Genomic DNA, 17,775 nt, shown 5'->3' with positions numbered 1-17,775 from the left:
GGCCTCCATTATTTCTGTAAGAAATCAGTGTTAGTCATATTGAGGATAAGATTTTTGAGGATAAGGTATGTGATGAGTTGCTTCTCTCTTGCTGTTTTTGAGGTTCTCTTTTTGTCTTTAGCTTTTGACAGTTTGATCATGATGTATCAAGGCATGAATCCCTTTGACTTTATCCTGGTTGGAATTTGCTGGGCCCCTTGAGTGTGAAGATTAATGTTTTTCATCAAATTTGAGAAATTTTCAGCCATTACTTCAGTTATTCTTTCTGTTATTTTGTCTCTTTCCTCTCCTTCTGGGACTTCAAGTATGTGTATTTAGAAGGCTTCATGGTGTCCCATAGGTCTCTGTTCATTTTCATTTTTAAAAATCTTTTTGTTCCTAAGACTGGGTAATTTTCATTGATCTATTTTCTTTCTTTCTTCCTTCCTTCCTTCCTTCCTTCCTTCCTTCCTTCCTTCCTTCCTTCCTTTTTCTTTCTCTCTTTCTTTCTCCCTCTGTCTCTCTCCTCTCTTTCTTCCTCCCTCTACCCTCTCCCTCCCTTCATTCCTTCCTTCTTTTCTCTCTCTCTCTCTCTTTGTCTGTCTCCCAGGCTGGGGTGCAGTGGTGTAATCATGGCTCACTACAGACTTGGCCTCCTAGGCTCAATCAATCCTTCCCCCTCAGCCTCCCCAGTAGCTGGGACTGTAGACGTGTGCTACCACACCCAGCTACTTTTTGTATTTTTTTGTAGAAACGGGGTTTTGTCTTGTTGCCCAGCTGGTCTTGAACTCCTAGGCTCAAGTGATCTGCCTGCCTCGACCTTCCAAAATGCTGGGATTGCAGGCATGAGCCACCATGCCCAGCCTACAAAGTTGAATTTTCATGGATCCATGAACTGGAATATCTCTTCCATTATTTAGGTCTTGTTAATTCCTTTCACCACTATTTTGTATTTTTGAGTGTAGAGGTTTTGTGTATCTTTCATTAGATTTATTAGATATTTGAGGCTTGCGTTATGTGGCATAGTCTATTATAATAAAGCTTTTTCAGGAAGCAGTATAGCTTAGATACTATTATAATTTTAGATACTGTTGTAAATGTTATTTTCTATTATAAATATTATTTCAGATCTGGTATCTTTGGTAAATCCACTTGTTTATTTTGTGTATTTTGATGACCTTTTGCTCAGTGACAAGCCACCCCAGAATGTGGTGATTTAAAACAACATTTAAGGCTACACAAGAATTCGAATATACTTAAGATCACTGAACTGTACACTTAAAAATGGTTAAAATGGTCAATTTTTTGTTATAGTATGTTTTCCCACAAAGCACACCACAACATTTAACGATTCCTCGTGATTCTCTGGGTTACTTGGGTTCAGCTGCCGCTGCTTTTGCATCACACATTGTTCTCTGGGGCAGTCGTTATACTGTGACTTGACTGAGTGTCCCATATTAGGTGCCCTGGAAGGATGGTGTAAAGCCTAAGCTCAGCTGAGACACTTTGGTGGGCAGTGGGGCCTCTGTCTTTCTGTGAAGTCTTGGGGTATCTCTACATGTCTTCTCCATGTAGCATTTCTACAAGGATATCCAGAATTCTTGTCAGTGGTCAGAGCTGCTTGAAATCACTGTCCTACCCTTTGAAGGTTTAGGCTCAGAACTGGCACAAAATGACTTTTGTTGCATTTGCAAAGTTCCTTCCCAGTCTAGAATCATTGCTGGATGGGATTATATAAGGGTGGGACTACCAGGATTTGTGTTGTACATGGGGTCATCTTTGGATACCAACTACCACAACCCATTCTTTGGCCCTCAATGATCATGCCCTGTCATAAACAGAATACATACAACTTCCTTTCCAACTTGGTCCAGGTCTGGATGAGACTTTTTTTTTTTTTTACGGAGTCTCGCTCTGTCGCCCAGGCTGGAGTGCTGTGGCGCAATCTTGGCTCACTGCAACTTCTGCCTCCCAGGTTCAAGTGATTCTCCTGCCTCAGTCTCCTGAGTAGCTGGAATTACAGGCTTGTGCTATCATGCCCAGCTAATTTTTGTATTTTTAGTAGAGGCGGGGTTTCATCATGTTGGCCAGGCTGGTCTCAAACTCCTGACCTCAGATGATCCACCCACCTTGGCCTCCTAAAGTGGTGAGATTACAGGCGTGAGCCACTGTGCCCGGCTTGAGACTTCTTATGTATGGTCCTTCAAGAACAGTTCTTCTGGTGCAAATACCTGAATTTAAAGTCTGATATTCATTCATCCAGTGTACAATGATGAGAAAAGGATATGACACTCCAATAAATACCCCTGTTTGACACAGTTAAGAAAGGGAGGCACACAGTAGTCATTGGTTCTTAGCAATTGAGAGCCAGCATGAAAGCCGAGAGATCCCTTTCGAGGTTCTTGCAGTCATAATTTTGCTGAGAAAATGATGGTGGTTTGGGCCATAGGGTTGGCATTGGAGGTGGTAAGGTGTGATTGAATTCTGGGTATTTTGTGAAGGTAGACCAGATTTTCTAATAGATGGATGTTATGTACAAGAAAAAAAAAAAAACATAAGGTGATTTTAGGGTTTTGGCCTGAGAAATGAGAAGAATGGAATGGCCTTTTACTGAGATAGGAAAGACCGTGAGATGTGCTTGTTTCCGAGGGAGGAAATCCGGTTATAAAGTTGAACAAATCAAGGTTGAAATGCCCATTAGATATCTAAGTGTAGGTACTGAGTAGACAGTTGGCTCTTTGAATCTGTAATTTAAGGGAGATATTTAGATTGTCCTTCTTATAAGATTCTAGGGGCAGAATTAATTTTGTCCTTCACTGTATTCCCCATCTAGCACTTGTTCACACTACTGGAAGACCACTTAGGTAGGCTGTTTTATCTTTAACTAGTTGAATTTCCTAATAGGCCATGAGGTCCTTGAGCGTAGAGAGTAGGTCTTACTCATTTGCTGTCCCCAGCAACCAGACCATTGTCTTTCACATTACTAATACTCAATAAATGTTTGTTATTTTGTGTTAAGTAATTACATATCTAGATCAGCTTTTTAGTTTATTTTATTTAGCCATGGCATACAGCCTGGGTGATGTTTTCAAACATAGGTAAAAATGCCTCCCAGTAACTTAACTAGGCAACACAGATGTTCTCATATCTCATCTATACTTGGAAGGGTTTTTAGTTTACTTTTCTTTAGTTTTCACTTATTTATTTATATTAGGTAATTTCTGCACATGATAAAGGGTAATTAATAAAAAGTAAGCATCTGTTTTACTCTATCCCTAAGTCCTCTAGTTTCTGTCCCTAAATGTAGGCACTGTTACTGTTTCTTGGCTATTCCTCCGTACACAGTCTATGAAGTATATATGTGTGTGTCACTTATTATTTTTCACATGAGCCATTATATACTATGTCCTTTCCACAATAAAACTTCACTGGCAGCGTGAATGGCACCCGTCTTTGTGGCGTAAACCAGTATTTCTCAACCAGGGCACTACTGGCATTTCCTCGGTTGGGTCTAGGGATACCAGCGGACTTGCATTATGTGACATAGTCTATTATAATAAAGCTTTTCAAAAGCAGTATAACTTAGAGATTTTCTACATTCAGTATGTGTAAACCTATGCATTTTTTAAAAAACTCATGATGCATTTAAGGATTAACTGCTCTTAAAAGCAGTATTTATTTATAATGTTTTCTGATTGCATGGCTTCCTCATTTATTTAATGGAATAAATAATCACCAAATCATTTTTGTTGAGTGCCTAGTAAGTGCACAGAATTTTTAAAAAATGAACTGGGAGCCTATACAGAATTTAGAGAAGAACAAACTCTTGATTCTGTATATGAATCTGATATTTTATAGTTGGAAATATTTCTGAGAATTCATGGTTATTTTGGGTTTATTGCTTGGAGACTGTCTACTTTTACTTTCTTGTCAACTAGAATTTAAAAAGAGGTTGAGAGTTATTTTAATGATTTCAAATATTTTTAGATTTACTTCATGCAGCCGCCTTTGAGTCTTAGAAAATTCCAGCTTATTGGCATTTTATTGCTGTTATGTTTTCCTTCATTGCTTGGAATCATTCTTGAGTTTCAGAAAGGGTTTGTTCCTAAAAATTAACTTTACAGTCATATATTAACTATTTATTTTACATTTTACCAATTATAACCATAATCTTTATTTGTTTGGTTTTTTTCAGCAGCCATATAAAATATTAAGACTGATATTATCTGCTGTTTATAATGCACGAAGAAACAGAATGACTTGTCTAAAGAAGTTGCATAGCTGTTTGGAACTAAAATTAGTGCCTGGTCTTTTGGCTTCTAAAACAGATCTTACCTCTGTAAATCTAGTATATGTATTTGGAAATATACATCAACTCCTTAAATCTGAAAATAGATTGGTCCATTTCTGAAAATCAAATGTTGTAGGCAAAAACTTTAATAAAGAGCTGCTTCTGAGTTTCCAAATTTAGCTGAAAAAGATACATATTAAATTTGAATTTCAGATCAACAATGATTTTTTTAAATCTTGTTCCATGTAGTACTCGGGACACAGCTAGAAAAAAATTATTCATTGTTTATCTGAAATTCGAATGTAGCTGGATATCTTGTATTTTATCTGGCAATCTCAGCTTATTTTCCATTACACAGGTTGAATATATCGCTTAACTGAAATGCTTGGGACCAGAAGTGTTTCAGATTTCAGATTTTTTTGGGTTTTGGAATATTTGCATTTATACCTGCTGGTTGGGTATCCCTAATCTGAAAATTCAAAATGCTCCAGTAACCATTTACTTTGAGCGTCATGTCAAAAAATTTCAGCTTTTGGAGCATTTTGGATTTCAGATTTTCAGCTTAGAGATGTTCAACGAGTATCGCAAATGGGAAAAACTATAATGTGTTGTATATTAACTCCAGACCTTTTACCAGTTTCCTAGAACAAAAATAAACCAAGTAAAGACATCCATAGATAAATGACAGATTATATATTGGATGTAAGTGCATGCAGTGTCATTTTCCAATCAACAGACATTTAATAATGTTAACTTCAAGCAGATGTTTGTAATAAAGCTGTGGGGGCAGTCCTCAGCAACATTGACATCCAGTGTTTATCCCCTTCACTAACACTCAGTGTCCTTCACAAAATTTGTGCAACTGATTCTGATGTTTTACTCATTGTATTTGAAAGGTGATATGAACACTTTTTCCTCAAATCTTTTTGATAAAAATGTTTTATTGAGCTTTGGAATGATAAACTTTTCCTCTATTAACATGAATCAAAATAATGTTTTGAGAGGTATGTATATACTATGAGGTTTGAGTATTAAAAACCAAGAGATGTTGCATGGGGAAAATATTAACCGTCATCTACTTTGTGGGTGTGGTTATATGGTTTTTCAAATGGTATTGCTCTTTCAGGTTCTAGGTGATAAACATGGGAATGCTTTGTGGCTTAATGAAAGAGAGTGCTCAATTCAGAGAAGAAATCAGAAGGTGGTGGAGGAAGCACCAAGGTAAGTCTCTCTCAGGTAATGTTTATAAAGCGGCTGCTTTTATTTATTTCGTTCATTCACTCATTCATTAATTCAGAGACAGGGCCTCACTCTGTTACCCAGGCGAACGTGCAGTGGTGCAATCACAGCTCACTGCAGCCTCCACGTCCCAGGCTCAAGTGATCCTCCCAATTCAGCCTCCCATATAGCTGGGACTACAGGCGAGTGCCACCATGCCCAGCTAATTTTTGTATTTTTTGTTGAGATGGGGTTTTGCCATGTTGCTTATGCTGGCCTTGAACTCCTGGCCTCAAGAGATTAGCCCACCTCAGCCTCCCAAAGTGCTGGGATTATAGATGTGAGCCCCTGCACCCAGCCACATTTCTTTTTTTTTGTTTTTTTTTTTGTTTTTTGAGACGGAGTCTCGCTCTGTCGCCCGGGCTGGAGTACAGTGGCCGGATCTCAGCGCACTGCAAGCTCCGCCTGCTGGGTTTACGCCATTCTCCTGCCTCAGCCTCCCGAGTAGCTGGGACTACAGGCGCCCACCACTTCGCCCGGCTAGTTTTTTGTATTTTTTAGTAGAGACGGGGTTTCACCCTGTTAGCCAGGATGGTCTCGATCTCCTGACCTCGTGATCCGCCCGTCTCGGCCTCCCAAAGTGCTGGGATTACAGGCTTGAGCCACCGCGCCCGGCCACACATTTCTTTTTTTATTTGTTTGCTTTATTGGCTACAATTGCACTAATGTTCATGTAGACTCTCTTACTGCATATTTTTATAATTAAGAATTTATTACTTGATTTCCTCAGTGCTTTAATGTATAAAAATGAGAGAATACTTGAAAAGAAGTGGGTTTTATTAGAGGAGAAGTTGGGTAGACAACCAACTATGACTTTTGCAGGCTTCTAGGAATTATGGAACCTGATGGTGTTTCACGGGATTTCTAGACTTTCATGTTGGTGAAGGGTTCATAAAGTTGGTCCTGAATTTATCCTACCATGAAAGGCTTTTGGAGTGTGGTTCTTGGAAATTCCCTGAATTATCAGAGCCACTTTGGGTACTTCTCCAGGGCACCTTTCATGAGTTTGGTGTATGGAGCCTCATTTCTAATTTGATGCTAGTTTGCTATTTGTATATACTCTGGTATTCTCTTTGTTCTTAAAAATCCTCAGGTGAGTGTTCCTAGTAATTTTTAATTACCAGACACTAAGAAATATAGCTTATTGTGGCTTTAATCAGCTGAGCTAGCATATCTTGATATAATACCTATATAGTTTCTGAAAATAGTGAGAATGTGAGTGTATTTTTAATCCCAGAGTAATGGTAAAAATTAAACTCTATTTTAGTTATATTGGTTTTTAAAAATATAGCATGGTGTATTAATTTTAAAGCATAGACCCCAAATCCTTTGACATTTTTCTCTTTGAGCAGTGAGGGGAAGGATCAGTGTTCCCTTTTCTTGATTCTGTGCTCTGTGAATGCTTGACCCATAGACTACTTAGAAGTGATGCTGTGCCAGCTTCCAGCCCAGGCCTTGGGAAACTGCCAGCTTCCACTTCCTGTTCTCATGGGATGCTTGTGCTTACACACCAGCCAGTATGCTGTGAAGAACTGTGTAGCTTACATAAGATGTGGCCATCTAGTTCTCAGGCCCAGGACCAGGATGTAGGAAGGGAGGAAGAAGAAAAGCCAAAGGGAATCCTCTTCCTGTGTCTTTAGGAAGATCCTGGAAGATGCCGAAGCTAATTACTTGGTGTTGATCTGAAGTTAGACACTTAGCTAGGGAGACTTATAACTATCTTTTTCTTAAGAAACCGTGTGCTGAGCTAGAACTAATTCTGTAGTACTGTAATACTGTAGTATGGAAGAAGGGGAAAAAGGATACCGGTAGAACAATAAGAGTCTTCAACACACTTGTCTTGTAATTTTCTGTTTCCTTGACTGCATTATCAATTCCAATTCAATTAACATTCTGTTTTTAGTCAAAATCTACTCAAGTCTTACCTGGGATAGAAATCTTTCCCAGACTGGGAACCTTGAATCATAAAACCTATTTGTTTTTTCTCTTTGTCTAGAAATGTAAACTTCTCATAATGAATACCATATCTACTTATTTAGAGAAAAAAAGGAAAATTTACAGCAGTAGGAATCAAAATGAAAAAACTAGAATTCATCATTAATACTGACTTGATATGTATTTGTACACTGTGAAATGTTAAAATAAATGGAATGTGCAGTTTTCAGTTCCTAGAATAAGAATTGCCTGGGCACGGTGGCTCACGCCTGTAATCTTAGCACTTTGGGAGGCTGAGGTGGGAGGATTGCTTGAGCCTAAGACTTTGAGACCAGCCTGGGCAACATAGTGGGACTTCATCTTTACAAAAAAGTAAAAAATTAGCTGACTGTTGTGGTATATGCCTATAGTTCCAGCTACTTAGGAGGCTGAGGTGGGAGGATTGCTTAAACCCAGAGGTCGAGGTTGCAGTGAGTCGAGATCATGCTACTGGATTCCAGCCTGGGTGAGAGAGCAAGACCCTGTCTCAAAAAAAAAAAAATAATAATAATAATAATAAAAAGAATCTACTAATGTGCTTCGAGGGCAATGCTAGCTAGGGTCATTCATATCTCTGGGTATCTAGCAGGGTTTTGAAAAGGACAAGGGCAAGATCAAATAGGAGAAAGAGAGTTTCACTCAACTGCACTGAGATTCTCCAAATGTTATGATATTAATTATTAGTTGGTTTTTTTTTTTAGTTGCATTAGTTTTGTCAGCCAATTATTACTGAAATGTCATCTATGTCTGTACGTTAGCTTAATGCAAACTATATTATCGATAAGATTCAAAACACTTGAACCCATTGTTTTATTCTAACTTCATCAAAAGGGAGACAGTAGGAAGTACACCTCCCACCTGTGAACTCTTCCCCCTCCGCCACCCCAGGCCAACTTGAATATATTCAAGGCTCTGAGTCTAACTAGCAATCTGTATGAAATAGAAATGTAATGTGGATGTTAATAGACACCGTGGGGTTGCATGCAGTTGAACCAAGAATGGGAGGAATGAGACAGTAAAATGACCAGATCCTTGGCCAGAAAATGGGGAAGGGGGCATTCCAGATTAAAAGAGTCTTAAGATACAAAAACCAATCAAATGCAGTTTTGGACCTTATTTGGATCCTGATTCAAAGAAATCAGCTGTATAAAGATATTTATGAGATAGAGAAATTTGAATACCAAGTGGATATTAAATGCTTTTAAGAAGTGGATTTTAAATGTTTTTAAGAAGTTCTTGTTTTTTGTGTAGTTGTGTTACAAAAGAGTACTTTATCTCATAGAAACAGTTAGGTATGTTTTTACAAGTGAAATGATATCTAATTTGAGATTCACTTTAAAAACAATAAAGGGTGGGCCTGGTAGAGAAGTGGGCATGTAGCACAGATAAAGCCAGAGTGGCTATGTATTAATAATTACTATATATTGGAGGCAGGTTCATGCAAGTTTATTATACTATTCCGTAATAAAGCTTTTCTAGCATGTTGTCTCAGTCCTGCTCATTTGAGAATAATTTTAACCCACAAGTAGAAAAGTAGTTAATGTTTTGTTTCTCAGAGCCTTTCTTTCATAGAAGCAAAATCTGTGAAAATGCAGAAGTGGTTTGATGATATTTTTTCACAGTTTGTTGAAATCATTTTAGCTTAACTTGCCTGCCTGAAGGTGGGTTTGGTATCTTGATGCCAAACATGCAGGATTTAGTGGATATATTGCTGATTCTTGTTATTTGTGGCGGTTATGTTCTCCAAAGTCACCTTGATTACTGAATTAGTCTACACTGAATAATTGCCCCAGGGGAAATACAGTGTTAGGTTCCTGCGAGCCTTTGCTCATAACATTTTCCTCAGTGGATTAATACATAATTTTGTTTTATGTGTATTTCTTATTTAATATCTGTGGTTGATTCAATACAGTGAACTCACAATCCTGGCCAACAAGACTCTTAACACATGCCTGAGTGAAGCTTATTCCACACACATTTTCTCCAGACAGTACTTCTTGGCCTTCTTGCACATGGAAACCCCAGACAGCACCTAAGCACAATGCTTGGAGGGCCATTTCACGCAGTGAAATGACACACACACACACACACACACACACACACACACACACACAAACACACACAAATGCAAAAAAAGTGACACTAAATAGACTTTGAAAAGGACGCTTGTTATAGTATGAGCACTGAAACAGGAAGGAAGAGCATCACCTTGTTCAGCCTTAGCATGCTGGAGTCTCAAATTTTTCACCTCTCTGCACTTGTTCACAAAGGACCATGAAAGCGCCTTAAGTGTTGATTTTGGGGTTACAAATAAATTTCAGCAAGTAGGCACATTTGTAAATATGGACTCTATGAGCAATGAGGATTGATTGTGTATGTTAGTTTCTAAGAAGTTATTTTCTCCCAGTTTTGGCTTGAAGCAATTCTGAAGATATATGTATATATGTTAAATATTAGAAGTTGAAGAGATAACAAGAATCAGCAATATATCCACTAAATCCTGCATGTTTGGCTTCAAGATACCAAACCCACCTTCAGGCAGGCAAGTTAAACTATATTTTGTAAATGGATTGAAGTTGCAGAGTAATGTGAAAAGTTCAAATGTTAGTTTTATACAAATCCAAAGTTGACTTATTTAAGCGTGTTATGCTTAATAATATAGTCAACATATATTATAAAACATATATAAAGCATCATATTTTGAATTCTTAAATTGATATAGATGATCTATATCTGAATAAGAAAATGTTTATGTAATGCACACAAAAGATAACTTGATTTTTGTCTAAAATGTAGACAAACACTTTTTCTGTATATGTAGCATTTTTTTGGATGCGGAGACTCGAAGAGCAATGGGAGAACAAGCTGTAGCTCTTGCCAGAGCAGTAAAATATTCCTCTGCTGGGACCGTAGAGTTCCTTGTGGACTCTAAGAAGAATTTTTATTTCTTGGAAATGAATACAAGACTTCAGGTAACAACAACTGTTTTTTATTCCTCTCCATGCCTCTGTACTTTACCCTTCCTTCTCCACCCCTTTTTGTTTTATAAAAGTTAAAAAATTAACTCCATAAAGTGTTAAATATTTAGTTTTTATGCTTGTGCTACGACATGTGTTAGGAATGATGGATAAGTATCCCTCTAAAGTTCAGTATCTAGACCTCTGCTTTGTCACTGTTAATACTTTATGTTGGAAATACCACTTTGTTTTTTTCTTGAACCTTTCTAGATGAACTGTATCTGTCAGTGTGTATGTGCTGTTAAGAGAAATTACTCTAGCTATTATAAATAGGAAGTGATTCAGTGATTACAAAATCTTTGGAAGGATGGAGGAAGAAAGGGTACCCAGAGTGAACTTCTGGAGTAACCCCCACTGCTGTACCACCCAGCCAGGCTCCCAGAGGAACCGGCACCTCTGCCACAGTGAGGAGGTTGAGAATCAAGTGGCTGCCCTTAGAACTGTTGGCTTTGGGGGACATATTCCTTAGTTCTAACCAAATCTCAGGAAGCTACTGGTGTTGTAACTGGTGGCTTTATTTCCTTCCTTCTTCCCAAAAATCAGGAAACAACAGGTGTTGGAGAGGATGTGGAGAAATTAGGAGCCTTTTACACCGTTGTGTTTTGGTGTATGTTGTAATTAACTAGTTTCCAACCATTATGGAAAACAGTTGGCAATTCTCAAGGATTTCTTATGAACTAGATGTAACTCATGTTTGTATTCTCCAGTCCATCCCACTACTGGGTATATACCCAAAGGATTTATTATAATTAATTCTACTACAAAGATCACATTTTTGCTACACGTTTATGTTTTTATGTTTGCTGTCATATTCATTTCTAATAGCAAAGACTTTTGGATATTTCTTTATCTCTCATAATGTCCATCTGTTATCAGACTGGATTAATGTAAATGGTCTACATATATCAATTCCATGGAATACTATGCCAGTCCATAAAAAAGTATAGTTTGCTTGTCTCTTTGTAGGACATTGGATTGTCTACCTGATAACCATTCATTTTCTTTATTTCTAACTTATCACATTTGTAAGATTGTAAAACCAACACTCTACATTGTTCTTCCACTCATTATGGTGGTAACTGGAAACAATTAGATTCACTTGGACTTTTTTCGGGAAGGGGAACTCTTACACACCTGGGGCCTATCGTTTTTTGGTAGGGGGGTAGGGGGAAAGGGAATTTGCATTGAGGAGTTATACATTGATTATATTATTATATGGATGAATTGATTGGGTGCTGTTATGAGTTGATTGGTTTGTGCAGCTATCATTCCTAATTCATTGTTCATCAATGTTTATATCTATATTTTTTAACCTTGCATCATTATGTCACATTGGTACCTCTAGATCTTTAAAGTTATATTATTGTATAATGAAAATAAATAAATAAATACATAAATACATAAATAAATAAAAGAAAAAAAATTGTGAACTATACAGAAACATACATAGAACACAGGTGTATAATTGAACATATTATTATAAAGCAAAAATTGATGTAAACATCAACTGGGTCTAGAAGTATTTACAAAACAGCCAGCTCTTTTTACACCAGCCTCATTTTCTTCCCCTTCTCAATAATTCTCATTCCCCTTCCGTCTTCCCTAGAGCTGTCTCCTATCTGATTTCTCAGAACCTTCAGTTTTCATATCATTCTTCCTTTGAATTATACATACCTAAGCAGCATATTGCTTTTGTTTGTTTTTTAAAACTTTATATTAATGGGATTGTATAGTATTTATTCTTCTGTGCCTGGCTTCTTTTTTCAGCATGGTATTTGTGAGATTCATGCTATTTCATGGAACTCCTGTATGATACGTTTTCTAAGAAAATGCCACTATTTCTTTATCTATTAGATTTCTATAGATAGTTTATTTCTAGTTTTATGAAATGTGTGTTGGTTTGCTAGGACTGCCATAACAAATGATCATAAACTGTAGCTTAACACAACAGAAATTTGTTCTCTTACACTTCAGGAGGCCAGAGTCTATCATGCAGGTTCCAGCTGAGTGGGTTCCTTCCTGGGAGGTTGGAGGGAGAATCCACTCCATGCCTGTCTCCTGGTTCTGGTGTTGCTGACAGTCCTTGGTGTTCCTTGGCTTTGGCAGCATAACTCTGATCCCTGCCTCAGATGTCATGTTGTCTGCTCCCTGTGCATCTCTGTGTTCAGAGTTCCGGTTCTCTATAGGGACACTAGTCACGTTGGATTCAGGACCCTTCCTATTTAGTACGGCCTCATCATAATGTGATTACCTCTGCCAAGATCCTGTTTCCAAGTAAGGTCATGGGCATAGGTTGTGGGTGGATGTGAATTTTGACAGGACACTCTTCAGTGCAGTACACCATTCAAAAAACACATGTGGCCTACAGAGATAAATAGATTAGTGCTTGCCTAGGACTGAGGTGGGTGAGTGGGGAAATTATGGGCTGATGACTAAGGGGTGGAATAGGACAGGAGAGACTGAGAAAGGCATACTTATGCCAAAAACAGTGTCAACTCTTCTTCTGTTAGGCCTTTGGGGGACGGGGTAGGTGGCAGGGGGTGTTGAGTCACTGCAGGCGTGAGCTGGGTTGAGCTTAAAGCATTCCTGCTGTGGTTTTCACATGTGCACCAAGGGGCTGCTTATGGGGTTTCTTCATGCCTGCTTCATCCTGAGCTTGAGGGCTTGCCTCTGACCCTGTGCTTCATGGGAGCCGTGTCTTTATGCCCGTGCCTTTTCCCAGAGGGAGACTCCCTTGGGCCCTGGTTAGCCCTCCCATGGGTGCAGGAGGGCTGTTTTCTGTTCCCTGTGCCTTAGTGGTAGACAGACCTTGTGTCCTTGAATTTTGAGGCGAGTTCCGCAGTGGCCCTGCCACTCCCCAGCAGTCGGGAAGCTGATGGTCTGATGGGCTTCAGGTGGATTTCTACCTCTTTCCTGATGGTTATCTTTCGCATGCTGTGGCTTTCTTCATCCTTTTACTCTCGACCTTCCTGTATGAAGACAGTTCACATGTGCCTCTGTAAGCAGTGTATAATTTTTCAGCCCAGTTTGATATCTTCGTCTTGTGTCTTGACCATTTGCTCATTAGAAAGTTAACAGAAATGCTGGTATATTTGAGTTTAAATTTCTAATTTTTAAAAATGTTTTCTTCTTGTACAATCTCTGGTCTTTTTCCTTTTTTTTCTTTCTTTTGCAGTATTTATCATTTAATTTTTTTCCTGTACAAGTTTGGGGGTTATAAATACTTCTGATCTTTTGGTAGAACCTCTACATTACAACATACATCCTTAATTTATCAAAATCTGATAACAGTATGTTTTCACTTGAGCTGTCAGACTGTACAAGGGAGCTTAGAACATTTAAATTCGTTTACTGTCTCCTGACTTGAGTACAATTATCCCTCAAGGCCATTTCTCTTACTATTTTAGTCATCATTCATTCCATTCCTCCCACATATTTACCTTTTGTTTGTCTTACTTTGTTTCTGGTAGTTTCTTTTAGAGGTTTACTTGTGACAAACTCTTTTTGTTGACAGCCAATGACTTTATGTTGCTTCGTTCATGAAATGCGTGTTTACTCCTCTTAGGCATCTTGGCTGTGTGCAGTGGCTCACCCCTGTAATCCCAGTGCTTTGGGAGGCTGAGGTGGGAGGATCCCTTGAGCCCAGTAGTTCAAGATCAGTCTGGGTAACATAGAACCTGTCTGTACCAAAAAAAAAAAAAAAGAAAGAAAGAAAGAAAAGAAAAAGAAAGAATTAGAGATCTTAGTTTGGCTAGTATTTTTTTCAATTTATTGAAAATATTATTTCACTGTTTCTGGCGAGACTTCCCCACTCATTCTGTATTCTGCTTATTTGGACATAACTGCTTTTTTCTTTTGGTAGCCTTTATGAATTTCTGTTTCTCTTAGATTTTCTTTAACATTTCGCTGATTCACATACATGTATACATGGAATTTATTGAATATTTTGTCTGTGGATTAACGTCTTTTAATTTTTTTTTGGAAATTCTCCACCATTACTTCTGGAACAATCTCACACACAGACACACACACACACATACACACACACAAATGAATAAACCTATAACTTTCATTTTAGACCTCCTTAATATATCTCTTATGTTTCTTATGCTCTCTTTGATATTTTCATCTTTTTTGGAAAATTCCTTCTGTCTTTCTTGCCTTCCCTTATGCTGTATTTAATTAATTAATCACCCATTGAGTTTCTGATTTCAATTGTTTATATTTCAGTTCTGAAATTTGTTTGGTTCTTTTAAAAGTATGATTCATTGGCTTTTATCTTTTGTTATCTCCTATTTGAATTTTCAATTTTGGCTTTTATTTTTTGAACATAATTAGCTTATTTGTTTTGTAGTACGTGTCTGATATTTTGACATGTGACATCTTATGACTACTTCTATTACCTGTTTTTTGTGCTGTTTCTTGGTTGTGCTGTTGAGTTCCTGTTGGGCCTTGTTATTATACTGTCATATACAGTTATTTTAAAATTGTTATTTTATTGATTAATTAAAACCCAGGATGATGGATTCTTTCTTATAGAGATTTTCAATTTTTTTTCTGCTGCATGCCTATGGACAGTAGTATTTTGTGACTACAGCAATCTAAGCTCAAAGTGTAAGGTTCCTTGAACTCCTGAAGGGATACACAGCCCAGCTGCAGTTCTAGAGAATGGTTGGTTTTATTCCAGTTCGGTCTTATCTGTAGGTTGCATTCCTTTGTGGTGCCCACTGAAAGTGGGGTAGTTTATCAGGGTTCTTTGATAAACTGATACTTTTGATGGCCTCCTGTCTTCATGGTTATGCTTTTGACTTCTTGATGCCACCAAAAGTATAGCTAATATTCATAGTCCTTTTTTCCTGGAATGGCAAATGACTTTAGGGCAGAAATGGTGTTGAGTGTTGGGTTTGCAAATCTGTGTTTTCATCTTGGTCTTGGCTGATTCCTTCCTATATTCTTACCCTGTGATGTTTTAAGAAGACCTCCCGTATCTCCCATTCCCCACCAATTGTCTTCTAGTCCCCAGTAAGCCCAAGTTCCAAGCTGATGGCTTTAGAGATACATTATGCCTATAGATTAAATAAGTTTGTGTCCTTACTTTCAACACCCCCCAAAAGCAGTGAGCGGGCGGTGGAATGACAGTCTGTGCATCACTGCTACCTCACTTTTCCTTTCCAAATTTCATGCATACGCACTTGATTGACACATCCAGAACCTCATGCAGTCACATGGAAACCTCAGCTGTAAGGGAGTCTGGGAATAGGGTTTTAACCGTCTGTATTCTGCAGTGTAAGAGTACACCCCAGAAGTAGTTTGGAGGGAAAGTTGACTGCCAGCCCACCATTTTCACATGAATATAATCACCACAATTTTAATCTGTAAGTTTTGTGTAAAAGTTAAAACATTGCTGCATTTTCATTGTAAAGTATAACTATCAAATAATGGGGCTGGTTTTCATTAAGTGTGGCAGAAGTGATCTATCTAAATTAAATGCATTTTGAGACCAATATTGTAAATACTTGTAGCATTTTATAGATAGTAGCTCAGTAATTGTTCCTCAAAACTCATACTTCCTTTGAAATCACCTTTGTAGCCTATATTTTATTTTATGACTATCTTTAGAAGTGACAGAATTTTCTTTTGAAGATTAATTTGATTTTGATTAAAATATATCTTTAAGTATATCTAATTAGATAATTAGCTGGGAAATCATGTTTTGGTTAAAGTGGAGACTTTATTTTGTCATACTGAGAATAACAGCTTATAATTTGATTTTGAAGACAATTTGAGATGACTGCAAAATATTTGTATTCTTTTCCAGACCCAAGGGATATAAGATTTTAAATTGAGGTACTTATCAGTATTTATGGAATTAACAAATGGGCAGTTTGTTACTGTGTTCTTATGTTATCTTTTTTTCCCATTTGTTTCTGGCTCATTTATCTCAGGTTATAAGTTTGTTCAAGTTTGTGCCGTGGTCATTTCTGTTATAAGACCCTATGGTTGAATTTTTTGTTTGTTTGTTTTGTTTTGTTTTTTGAGACGGAGTCTCGCTCTGTGGCCCGGGCTGGAGTACAGTGGTGTGATCTCAGCTTGCAAACCTTCGCCTCCCAGGTTCAAGCAATTCTCCTGCCTCAGCCTCCTGAGTAGTTGGGAGTACAGGCGCGTGCCACCAAACCCAGCTAATTTTGTATTTTAGTAGAGGCGGGGTTTCACCATGTTGGCCAGGATGGTCTCGATCTTCTGACCTCATGATCCGCCCCCCCCCCCACCCCCGGCCTCCCACAGTGCTGGTATTACAGGCGTCAGTCTCCGTGCCCATCCTGAAGTTGATATTTTTATCAAATCTATGCAGTTGGTCAAGGCTATCTAAGTACCTATGTTGTGTATATTGGATAGCTTGCTGGGAAATTATGTTCTATACCCTCAAAAAATTATAAAAATATTTCTGGAAAAGAAATCAAATTCACAAAGATTTTGTCATATTACCAGATCTAATGTGACATAAATTGTGAATCTTTGATTCATAATGATGTGAATCAGTGCTTTAGAATATCATGTCCATGTCTGGCCTGAAATTGCCCCACTTCTCACCAGTGGGCTGGGCTGCACACTGCAGGAAAATATTTTGCTAACACCTGCACTTAGCAAACGTCCCAAGGTCTCTGATTGATTAGAGCTCTTGTTCACAAGCACAGCTCTGATAGTACCTAATGCTGTTAAGCATGCTGTTTAAATAGCATTCTATGATTTTTTTTTTTTTTTTTTTTTTTTTTTGAGACGGAGTCTCGCTCTGTCATCCAGGCTGGAGTGCAGTGGCACGATCTCGGCTCACTGCTAGCTCCGCCTCCCGGGTTCACGCCATTCTCCTGCCTCAGCCTCCCGAGTAGCTGGGACTACAGGCACCCTCCACCATGCCCGGCTAATTTTTTTGTATTTTTAGTAGAGACGGGGTTTCACCGTGTTAGCCAGGATGGTCTCGATCTCCTGACCTCGTGATCCGCCTGCCTTGGCCTCCCAAAGTGCTGGAATTACAGGCATGAGCCACCGCACCCGGCCTCATTCTATTATATTTAAGATCATACTTTGAGACATTTGTCTCCCATTTAATGTTTAATCATATTTTTGTCTCGTGCGGTTTACTTCCAGTGACTGTGATCCTGTCAGTTACCAGAATAAATTAATTTTAATTTTTTACAACGTATCTGTGTGATGGGGGTATTTGATGTAGAGGATATA

The 17,775-nt window shown here is 38.2% G+C and overlaps 1 protein-coding gene across 1 annotated transcript in view; it reads left to right on the top strand.

Annotated features, from left to right (window-relative positions):
- PCCA (propionyl-CoA carboxylase subunit alpha) overlaps window positions 1-17,775 on the top strand; it is a 478,959-nt gene that overhangs the window by 184,519 nt on the left and 276,665 nt on the right. Inside the window, exons 11-12 of the mRNA XM_017861220.1 lie at window positions 5,397-5,491; window positions 10,344-10,506. Of these exons, the coding sequence (XP_017716709.1) occupies window positions 5,397-5,491; window positions 10,344-10,506 (258 nt within the window). The remainder of the gene's footprint in view (window positions 1-5,396; window positions 5,492-10,343; window positions 10,507-17,775) is intronic.

The sequence above is a fragment of the Rhinopithecus bieti genome, unplaced genomic scaffold (genome assembly GCF_001698545.2).
Source record: "Rhinopithecus bieti isolate Rb0 unplaced genomic scaffold, ASM169854v2 scaffold_2254, whole genome shotgun sequence".
NCBI classification, from domain to species: Eukaryota; Metazoa; Chordata; class Mammalia; order Primates; family Cercopithecidae; genus Rhinopithecus; species Rhinopithecus bieti.
This window is presented reverse-complemented; position numbering and strand designations above follow the sequence as displayed.